At 45.9% G+C, this 11,699-nt stretch overlaps 1 protein-coding gene and 1 pseudogene across 1 annotated transcript; both read left to right on the top strand.

Annotated features, from left to right (window-relative positions):
* The first annotated feature begins 1,201 nt into the window (after positions 1–1,201).
* On the top strand, positions 1,202–5,001 carry LOC122625643 (annotated as a pseudogene).
* A 621-nt stretch (positions 5,002–5,622) lies between these two features.
* Positions 5,623–7,841, top strand: LOC122625645. The gene is made up of 2 exons (XM_043805745.1): positions 5,623–5,855; positions 7,052–7,841. The coding sequence occupies exons 1-2, from the start codon at positions 5,623–5,625 to the stop codon at positions 7,839–7,841; spliced, it is 1,023 nt and encodes a 340-aa protein (XP_043661680.1).
* The last annotated feature ends 3,858 nt before the right edge of the window (positions 7,842–11,699 follow it).

Genomic DNA, 11,699 nt, shown 5'->3' on the forward strand with positions numbered 1-11,699 from the left:
GTGCAAAATTCCAAATGTGAAAAAGTGAAAATAATTTGTGCCAAGTACAGTGAAAATTTCTAAGTCCAAAGCTCTGCCAAAAGTGGCAAATATTCTGTTCTCAACGCAAGCCAAATTCTTTTCGCAACACATTTTTTCTTTAACTCCGCAGTCCACTTAATACAATTTGTTATCGAAGAATGCAATAACAAAATTAACAACACATACCCTCTGGCCATTCCAAATAAAATATTAATGAAACATTTACCCGCCAGTTCCATATATTACATCAACATATACAACATTCACATACATTACATATATTACACCCACATACATATAACACATATACATTACATATATTACATCCACATATATCACATATACATTGCATATATTACATCCACATATATTACCGACATACATTGCGCATATTATCTGCATTCCTTTTAAACATATACCAAAGTGTAAATTGTTTCCCGTCGGCAAATCCAAACCACAAATAAAATTTTTTTCCAAGTGCCGACGCGGAAAAGGCGTTTTGTTTTCCATCAATTTTTTCCATAAATTTCCAAATCAATTTCCGAGCAATAAATTAAAAGCGGTTTTTTCTTTTTTAACAAATAAATTTTTAATATTTATTTAATTATTGTTTAAATTTTCAAAAAAAATTTTAAAAACTACAAGACAATAATTTGTTCATCCATAAATAAATAATACGACCGCCAAATATAAGTCGTTCACCCGACAAATATTTTTTCCTGTATTGCTTGGATATTAATTTGTGTTTGTTTTTAGAAGTACTTACAACGCGGAAAAAAGATTTCAATTCCACCATTCCAATTTCTCCGTTTCCAGTTGTAAACAAAAAAATAAAATTTTCTACGTTCTAATAAACATTTTTTTTCACCGTGTTCCACATTCCAAGTGTTCCAACCTTAAATCAGGTGGACCTAATTACCATAAATCACCGGTCATTTATACAATTTGCTGTTCACTCCGAGTCAGCTGTCCAATTAGTCGAAACTACGGCGTTTCTACTTCGTAAATTTTACACCACTTTCTCACCCGTTACATCCTATACGGTCTTTTTCCGCTGCTTTATACCGTTCACGGCGGCAAGCTTAAATTTATTAAGTGCAGTCTAAGGAATCTGTCCACATTTTCAAAAGTGTGACCGTGCTCCAAAACCGCTTCCTCTCCATTTCGCATTTCTTCGATTATGCCCATCGGGGATGATAAGAAGAAATTGTCCGCTGACAAACCCAGGTCTATTTTTTCGCCACAAGGGCCCAAGAGTCCAAGAATTCCAAGCATTTCGGTGAAAACGCCTGCGCAGATTTCCGACGACTGTGCTACTCCATCCAAAGCCACAGTACAGCGCATAGCTAAAAAATATGGCTGCTTCCGATCTAGCGCTAGCCAAATTCATTTCGGTTTCTGACTGCTTAAGCGAATTTGAGGTTCAGATTAACACTCCGGAATCCGCAGCTCCAACCGTCACGATGCTTAGCGTCCGTCGCGACCAAGTCAGAGCCCTATGGGACAAGGTGGAAAAGGAATTCGACATCTGCTCAGAGTGCCTTGTGTCAGCAGGCGAAGCGGCAGCAGGCAACATACGTATTCTCAGGGCTAAATACAGTTATTGCATTCAGTCTATGAAAGGTGTGTTGCCCAGCTCGTTGATAAAATCGAGCAGGGCACGTCTCAGTCCATCCCAGCCGCGAATGCTGCGCCCCAGGCCTACATTTCCTCTGGCTGTCGGTTGCCTCCATGCGATACAGAAGTTTTCGCAGGCGACTATCTTCGCTGGCCGACTTTCCGGGATCTTTTCACAGCCATTTATATCAATAATCCACGGCTGACTCCGGTTGAAAAGTTATTCCATTTAAATGCCAAAACAAGTGGCGACGCGCATGCCATCGTTTCGATTTCGCCTCTCACCAACGAGGGTTTCCGCTCTGCGTGGGAAAGCCTAACAGAGCGTTTCGAAAATAAACGATTGTTGGTAAACAGTCAATTGAAAATACTGTTTAATGTGCAGTCGATACCACAGGAATCTGGGACGGCCTTGAAGGTACTGCAAAGTACTGTTCAGGGTTGTTTGACTGCCTTAGAAATGTCAGGCATCAACACTGAGAACTGGGACTGCCTGCTGGTATATCTGTGTTCATCCAAGCTCCCGAAGATAACTCTGTCCTTATGTCAGCCTCAGCACAAAGCAGGATTTCCTCCTTTTCGACGCAGATCTCCCACGCGTACGATAATTCACTGGACAAACTACTCACAAAATTTTGGGAGGTGGAGAATATACCAACAAAGTTGGTAAAAGAGTCCGATTCCATGTGCGAGAAGAATTTCCTTCAAACGACCACGCGAAACGAGTGCGGCAAATATGTCGTTACTCTGCCTTTTCGCTACCCAGAACATATCGGTTCCGGGCTAGGGCATTCCAGGTCTTTCGCGTTGGCTCAGTTTTTAAGAAATGAGCAGCGTCTAAAAGGAGATGAGGCCTTAAAAGCGAGATACGATTCGGTGATCCAGGAATATCTCGACTTAAAGCACAGGCGACAAGTTCTTCCTACCCATGATGGCAACGCCTATTATATGCCACATCACGCCGTCTTAAAACCGGAGAGCGTAACTACTAAACTCCGTGTACTATTCAATGCTTCCAGCCCTTCATCGAATGGTACCAGTTTAAATGATATCCTTCATGCTGGCCCTGTCTTACAGTCCGACTTGACCATTCAAATTTTGAAGTGGCGCTATTTCCGATACGTGTTTAGCGCTGATATCGAAAAAATGTATCGGCAGATCTGGGTAGATCCGAAGCGCACTCCATTCCAACGAATACTTTTCCAAAACAATAGAGGGGAACTCAAAACAGTATCCTTTGCAGTCAATTACGCGCCTTTCCTGGCCATCCGAGTACTGCAGCAGCTAGCAGCTGACGTAGAACTCAGCCATCCAAAAAATAGCAATATCATTCGAAATTTCATGTATGTGGATGATGTTCTAGCCGGAGCGGACTCCACGGAAGAAGCTCAGCTCAAGGTGCAAGAGCTCCGAGACGCTCTGAATTCCGCCGGATTTCCATTGAGGAAATGGACCTCCAACCAAAAGGAAGTTTTAGCGGCCATTCAGAGCGACCATCTATTAAATACTGATTTTCTCGAGATTGATGCAGAAAGCACTGCCAAAACCCTCGGTATTCGCTGGAAGGCAACCTCCGACGAATTCTTCTTCGTTCCGCCAGAGTTGGCTATTGAAACGTCCTTTACAAAACGCCAAGTCCTGTCCCAAATTATTCGACCCTGCAGGCTGGTTAGCGCAGTTTATCGTTCGAGCTAAAATTTTCATGCAGGAGATTTGGCTACAGGAGCTTGGGTGGGACGAAAACATTCCAAATGAGCTTTCTCAGCGATGGCTTAATTTTCTCCAAAGTTATTCGGTTTTAGAGCAGATACGCATTCCACGCTGGCTCTCGTTTCATTCAGATTTCAAGGTCGAGCATCATCGCATTTGCGATGCATCGCAAAAGGCTTATGGGGCGGCAATATATGTCCGCGTAGAAGTGGGCAGCCCCATTATGGTGCAACTCCTAACCGCGAAAACCCGGGTAGCACCAGTCAAAACGGTTTCGCTCCCAAGAGGAGCTGTGCGGAGCGTTATTGCTTTCCGAAATGGCTGCAGCCATCATTCCGCAGATGCCTACGATCAACTCCAAACTTTACTGCTGGACGGACTCGACAATAGTGCTTGCATGGTTAAGCAAACCAGCGTGCCAGTGGACCACATTTGTAGCCAATAGGGTGACGAAGATCGCCCAGGCCACAAAAACAGAGAATTGGTCTCATGTTCAATCTGAGCATAATCCAGCAGACCAGGCAAGTAGAGAAGTTTCCCTCCAAGATGTAGCCGATAGCCAGTTATGGTGGCACGGGCCGACTTGGTTGCAAAATCCACGCAAGCAATGGCCAACTCAGGTCGACAACGCTCCGGTGACCGACCTGGAGAAGCGTGCTCTGAAAGTCCATCTCGCAAAACCTCCATCTGAAGAGATGTTGGCACGTTTTTCCGAGCTTGAGAAAGCTATACGGGTCCTTGCTTATGTTCATCGCTTCATACAGCGGTGCAGGAAGCAGACATCTCCATCTGATGTGCATTTGCTGGCCACTGAAATCGCCGCCGCCGAGCGGTTCCTAATTTCGAACACTCAGCGCAGAGAATTCCCTGTGTAATATCACTGCCTAAGTGAACAGCGTCCAGTGCCAAGTTCATGTTCCATCCTAAGCATGAACCCGTTTCTAGATCCGCAAGGACTGATCAGGGCGTGCGGCCGTGTGGCGGCTTCCGAAAGCCTTCAATACAATAAACGGCATCCAGAGCGCCTCATCCGGTCGAAATACTGGATTCCGAGAATTAAGAACCTGATGAAAGCAGTAGTAAATTCGTGCAAAGTATGTGTGATCCACAAAAAGCGGTTGCAAAGCCAACTGATGGGTGCCCTGCCCAAAGAAAGAGCATCGTTCTCCCGACCATTCTCACGTATACTGGCATGGATTACGCCGGTCTGTTTGATATAAAGAACTATACGGGAAGAGCATGTCTTATTACAAAGGGGTATGTGTTAGTTTTTGTTTGTTTCTCTACCAAGGCCATCCATTTAGAGCCTACATCTGACTTAACGACCGAAAAGTTTCTTGCCGCTTTCGCTCGTTTTGTATCCAGAAGAGGGTGTCCACGTCAAGTCCAGTCAGACAATGGCAAAACCTTTGTTGGCGCTGCCACCCTGCTTTCCCGCGATTTCCTTCAAGCTGTAAAAGTGTCGGTGACGAATGCCTATAGTCATCAAGAGATGCAATGGCAATTTATTCCTCCGGGAGCACCCCATATGGGAGGCCTTTGGGAAGGAGGCGTAAAAAGTTTTAAGACGCTATTTTACAAATGCACTGCCACACGAAAGTACACGTTCGAAGAGCTCTCCACGCTCTTGTCAAAAGTAGAAGCGTGCCTTAACTCCAGGCCGCTCTCTCCTATGTCTGAGGATCCGACAGATTTGCTGGCTCTGACGCCAGGTCATTTCCTTGTCGGGGGACCCCATATGTCCACGGTGGAACCCGAAGTAAAGAGAGAAACGAAATCCATTCTTAATCGGTGGCAGCATTTGAAGGCTCTCCATCAGCAGTTCCGTGTGCGATGGAAAGAAGAGTACCTCAAAGAACTCCACAAGCGCACTAAATGGCAGGCCCCGTCCAAAAATCTCCGCATCGATGACAGGGTCGTCATCAAGAACGACCACTTACCCTTTAATGAGTGGCGGCTCGGCAGAATTGAGCCGACGGCAACGTCCGTGTAGTAAATATCCGTACTGCACGTGGAGTTCTTAAACGTCCAGTGGCAAAAGTGGTGCTTTTGCCGACGGAGTCTTCCGAATCTCCACAATAAATAGGCGCGCCTCTTGTCCTTAGTTGTAGTTCACTATCACTAATCATCCATTCTTTTTCATTTCGTTTTCGATCTCCTTTCGCCATTGAACTACCCGCAGGATGGCCCCTCGTCATCGAAACGAACGCAGTGCTCGTGCCTTGGAGAGCAGACGTACCCGAGGTACTCCATCCGTCAGCCTTTAAGCTGCCGATGACCAGTGTTGGCGAAGAGAAGGTCTGCACGACGACGATTCGCTCCAGGGTCGACGCGGGAACGAAGCTGGAGGTCGTGCTCAAGATCGAGCCCAGTGTGCGGATCCGCACACCTGTCCGGGCATTGGGCGACACAGTGGTGTCCAAGTTCCGGGACATCATGCTGGCTGATGACCAGTTCCATCGGCCTGCTACCGTCTCCATGGTCTTGGAGCAGATGCTTATCCAAAGGTCATCCAATCCGGATTCCTGACCTTCGACGAGGGAATGCCGGTCGCCAGAAAACTGTTTTGGGTGGATCGTGTCCGGTGCCTGCAGCTGCCGTAGGATGGTTTTTTGCACCCAGTGATTGCAAGGGGGCGGAATGTCCAAGTTACGGGGTTTGGACTGTCACCCGCTCTCCGCTCCCTCTCACGGGTTCTCGCTCTTCACCACAGAGTCACCAAGGAGTCTCCGCTGCGCTTGGAGAGCCTAGCTAATTAGAATAAGCTTCAGTGTAAAAACTATTGCTAACGAATAAACATACGCCCGGTCGCGCCCGCGCAATTAAGAAAAGTCAAGTGTTCGCCCTTTCGAGTGTTTTCTATTTCAGCCGATTTGGAAAATTCCAGGACAGCAACCCCATCACACCCAACAACACGCATGTACATAATCTTAGCTTAGCTTAAAGTAAATCAGTGAATAATTATAACGATTGAAATTAATTCGACTGTGTTTTTACTCTTGCCGGGGAACTCCTCTTACAATGACCTTTATTTAACCATATATAAGGGGACACAACTCTACATGTGGGCCCATGAGGGGAGCCTGCAAGGGTAAAAATTTAAATTCGAAAAGTTTTCTGTGATTAGATTACGTTTGATTGCGGCCGCGTTAAGTTGCAATTCCACTCGGAAAATTGCCTGAAATAATTTAAACGCATAACAAATAAAACCCGAGCCAACTAGTTCGAGTGCATAATGCACAGGAGCGCTCAAGACGCCCAGATACCTCCTGTTACCACTGCGGCGGCGACCATATTTTGCGTCGTTACGCAACCTTTCTAGCCTTACAGGAGGAAGGATATAGTGAGCAGCGCGAAATTATGCATTATTAGCTTGAGCAAATCACATGCGCTGTCACGATGCAACCATAGTATCAGAACACGTCGTTCAGTCTCTGCACCTGAAGCGGTCAGCCACCCGAGCATCTATTTTTTGGGGTGGGTCCCGGGGGCGGTCGTCGTTGCAAGTACACAGTAAATTTCGAAATCTGTAGTATTATTAACCCAAATTTCACTTTAGGTGTTGATTCAGCATATGTGCTCAATTCAGTTACTTTCTGCTTGCCAAGTCTAAGCTTCACGCCACAACATTGGAATCATGTTAGAGGGCTCTCATAGGCTGATCCCCATTACGCGCGGTAGAAGCGAGTCAATCTCATTTTAGGAGTGGACATGTTGGCGCAATTCACACCAGGATCGGTTTGCCAGGCGAGCCCATAGCTCAGAATACGCACTTCGGATGTATCCTATCTGGACGTCCTGAAGGAGTGAGGGATTCAACTCAGTTGCGCTGTCATCGAGTGCTTTTGCACACCAAGGCATTGCTGAAGCGTTTCTGTAAGGTCGAGTCGGTTCCAGACCGCCCTACAGCAACAGACGAGGACTTGTGGTGCGAGTCCTTTTTCCAGAGAACTTTTGTGCATCGATCGGATGGCCGCTACGTAGTGCGGTTGCCCTTTAAAACCTATCGACAGCCAGCCATGGTTCTGGGAAGATCTCATCAAATGGCACTTAATCGGTTCCTGCACTTGGAAAGACGTCTGTCTAGCAGCCCAGAACGGTGGAGCAAATATGTGGAGGAGATCGAGGAATACTTCGCGCTTGAGGAAATAGCACCGGCGGTGGGCAGTGGAAGCAGTTCTGTAAGGAATACTTCCACGAATAGGCACGTAGCATTCTGTGTTCCCCCGCATCACGCTGTTTTTAAGAAGGATCCTCAATCGACCAAACAGCTAATCGTCTTCGGTGCCTCCTTAAGGACTTGCAATGGACGATCTTTAAACGACATTCTTTGGACTGGACCGACCCTGCAGAACGACATAACGGCAGTCATACTTAATTGGCGGAAATATCGTTTCGATTTCACGCCGGATATACAGAAAATGTATCGCTGTATAGATGTGCACCCGGATGACGGCCAATATCAGCCGATTTTATGGCGGGCGGCGCCATAAATATATATTTATGCTTTGTCAACGCTAACATTCGGAACGGCTTCTGCACCCTTCACGGCCATCAGGGTCATTCAACAGTTAGCGAAGGATGAGCGGCGTTCATTTCCTAAGGCGGAAGAAGTTTTGATCAGCGAGATATATGTGGACGACATTCGTCGATAGATGAGACGCAGGATAAACGAACACAGGTAGAGGGTGCTATAAAATCCGCTCACATGGAGTTGCGTAAATTGTCCGATCCAATCCGTTCTTAAGCATTCTTACGCACCTCAATCATAGAAAATTATTTCTTGCGATTTTTCATGCTACGTTTAGCATTGGCGGGCGGCATGTTCAGTTTGCTGCTTGTCCCAATGTGCGGGAGAGCGGCGATCAGCTGATCGCTCGCTCGTTTCTGGGCAGCGCATAGAACGGAGAGAAGGAGAATGGATGAGAGGCCAAAACTCAGTCTGAATTTACAGTCGATCAGAAGAGCACGCGGAGTGCCATACGGGCAGTCGATCAGGAAAAGTACGCTGAGTGCCACACAGACAGTCAATGAGAAAGTACGCGGAGTGCCACACAGGCAGACAGTCGATCAGGAACAGTGCATGGAGAACTATACAGTGAAGCGAACAAGTGAAAGTACAAGTGCGTCGAAGCGAGCATCAAAAGAGGATCTCCGCAAGCAAGGACAAGCGAAGGACAAGCAAACACCATGACCTAGCGTGGTCAGAAAGGGACGGTGGAGTCAGTGGTCGCAAAGGTGGTTCGGGGCGGAGCGCTAGCTTATCTCACGGACGATACACCCTGTCACTATAACATCCTAAGCCCAGTCGAGGCGGCACGGATCCGCCATCAAGAGCGACGCAGGACGACGAAAGAAGGACGGCGAAGGAGCGACGACGCGCATCCGAAGGCGAGGATCACAGGATTCTCTTTAGCAAGCCTCACTGAATAAAGGTGGTTTAAATCAGAAACTTCGTCTTCTTCTTCTTAGTCGGGCAATCACACAAATCATAAATTTGGTGGGACGAACAAAGCCGTTGCAATCCGTAGCGAGCAGAAACCAAGAAAACAGTTCGTTACAAAAGTATATATATTCTTGATCAGGATCAATAGCCGAGTCGATCTGGCCATGTCCGTCTGTCTGTCCGTAGACGCAGCGCAAGTTTGTCGATTCGTTTGGCCACGTCCATTGTAACGCCCACAAACCTGCCACGCTTACACAGGCGTGATATTATTTCATTTTCTTATTAGTATTGTAAATTTCTATCGATCTGCAGGAAAACTTTTTGCGACGCGCACCCTAACGCCCACAAACCACCCAAAACTGCCACGCCCACGCATTTGAACAACGTTTTGATATTTTTTCATTTTCTTATGAGTATTGTAAATTTCTATCGATCGAGAGTTTAATAGTCCGGTGATTAGCATACAAAATTGGAAACTTTAGTCTATGTGAAGTCTATATGGATCGATGTCCTTTAATAAGTTGAAGGATTGACTCTGGAGACTGAGCTGGCCAATATTGATTCCTTCTTTTCAAAGCCTCCGAAACTAGCTCCCTTTTTATTTCCCCATAATATTAAAAAATACGGTGTACTCCGAGAATTTCCCATGCTTTTATGTTACAACTTGGTGCAGTGCAACGTCATAATGGTTATATAGAACCGGTCATTCAAACGTAACGTTTAAGTGGGAATAAACGCGTGTCTGTATCAGAATACGGGCAATGCCTACTTTAGATGAGCATTTTTAATCCCAAAAGTCAGTCTATGGGGTTTCTTTCTAGTTCCGCTCTAATAACGTTTAATTATGGCAAGTTTATATGTGTTTGTGTCTGTTTACTTTTGCGTCAAATATTTGCTAAATCTAATTTATTGCTTCTCTTTGCTACCCCCTGAACTAAAACTCTTTAGCAACTCCTCAGTTCGTTGACCATTCAGTTGACCATTTCAATAACTTGGCGTTTGCCACCTTTGACTTACTGAGGCTGTCTGGGAAGCTAATGTATAAATTAATGTAAGTGTGGGGTGCTGCAGAGGGGATCCCTCGCCGCAGTCACTGGGTCACTGGTAGTCAAGGTAAGTGTGATTATCTTCAGGTGCTCCTCGTACGGGAGTAGGAGGTAGTAAGTTCACTTGAAGAGTTACGCTGATTATGTTGGGAAGATGACTGTCTTCCTTTTGGCTTCTGGCCTAGGGACTCAGATAGCTATGGTAATTTATAATGATAACGACAGTTGCCGGAGTAAGTTTTATGAGCGATTGCTCTTTATTCTTTGAATGTCAAAAACGAACTGATTCTTAAAGCTAACAAAGACTCGCAGCGGCCACGCAAATATGCTGTGTTTGCCGGCTGCGCACGGGTTTCCGGCCCAATGCTGGGTCAGCACTTTTACATTTTGATATTATATTTCGCACACTGAGCCAACTGTTCTAGTTCGTTGGCTTGTGTTAACTACTCCCCCTTCAAGATTACGGCCGTCCTCGGCTGGTCCTAATTCGGCGATCATCCCGTTTAATTGGATTGCAGATCTCCGCGCTCCGAGGAACCGTAGACAGGTGATACCAATACAAATCAATGCACAACAAATCGCTGCTGCGATAAATATTATGCGATGTGAATGATTAGTATCTATTTCTCTCCCGAACTCTTTGATGAACTCCAAGTTACGTTCACTCAGCTGGTGAAGATAGGGGAGACTCAGAATATCTCTGTTGGCGGTGATATTCAATGATGGGGAACTCGCTACCCCTGGAGCTCGTATTTGGGCCTTGTCGTGATTTATAAAGGTGGTGTCATTTATCACGACGCGATCATTGAAGGTGATGAGATGAGTGCCACGTAGGTAAACTTCTGTTCCGTTGTCCACCGTGACCCTGGCTGGCCGGTCATTGATGATGATGATTCCCTCGTCCACGCGGGTAAGCGGGTGTAGGTCGCTTGGTTGCGACTCGCAATGCGCTATGATGCCTGTGTGTAGTTCCCTGGCGCATGAGCTTTCCGTTGATAATTGGCAAAAGGTAGCCCCCGGTGTTGGGGTGCAGTTTTTGATTTTATGGACTTCTTCTCCACACTTTGCTACCATGTTGTCGGTTATCCGCAGCATAACTCCTTTGCAAGCTACTGGGAAAATAGTGACCTTCTTACAAGATAATTTTATTTTGGGGAATTTGATAATAAAGTGTATCATGTTAGAGGATTGTAGTATTTTTACAGACGATGCGGACATAAGATCCCCTATGGGGGTATCTGTGGGTTCTTTCAACCAAACTGATTTTAAGTCTGCATGATCTAGGATATTTGGACTGACAATATTGTTTTTCGCCAGTGTTACAGCCAACATTAAATTCTGTAACTCCATCATTAGTATTCTATTCCTAGCCAGCAGTGTCTCATATAAATGGCCGGTGTCAATTTGTGTATTTTTATGTGTTTGCAAGATTTGATTTACAGTTGTTGTTAATTGGTTGATTCGACTTTGTATTCTAGTATTAATTTTGATTTGCCTATTGTTTGACTGTGTCAACTGCCACTCTGTGAATCTAATTCTTTCTAGATCGCCGGCATCCGGCGTCCCCGCTACTACCTTTAGCATTGAGCCCAGAAAATCTAAACTCCTTGCGATTCTGTGGTGGACTTTTAACGAATCCAGCGTGTCCCGAAGGTGCGAGGTATCCACTTCTAGCAATTTCCTCATATGAGACTGTGGAAACATCTCGTTCATGCTGCTTGTTTCTTCTATTACGCGCATGTATTCCGAAAGATTTGCCGAGTGGGTCACATACGCGAGCTCCTCCCACACCAGGATCTCTCCATCTATGATGGGGATATACCTTGCTTGTGAATAGTTAGTGATGTGCGCTGACACCA

The sequence above is a fragment of the Drosophila teissieri genome, unplaced genomic scaffold (genome assembly GCF_016746235.2).
Source record: "Drosophila teissieri strain GT53w unplaced genomic scaffold, Prin_Dtei_1.1 Segkk34_quiver_pilon_scaf, whole genome shotgun sequence".
Lineage (NCBI taxonomy): Eukaryota > Metazoa > Arthropoda > Insecta > Diptera > Drosophilidae > Drosophila > Drosophila teissieri.

Coding starts and splice junctions, on each gene's coding strand:
- LOC122625645 (XM_043805745.1), top strand. CDS start 5,623: ATGACCAGTGTTGGCGAAGAGAAGGTCTGCACGACGACGATTCGCTCC. Junction 5,856..7,051: donor GAGCAGATGCTTATCCAAAG/GTCATCCAATCC, acceptor ATCTCATTTTAG/GAGTGGACATGTTGGCGCAA.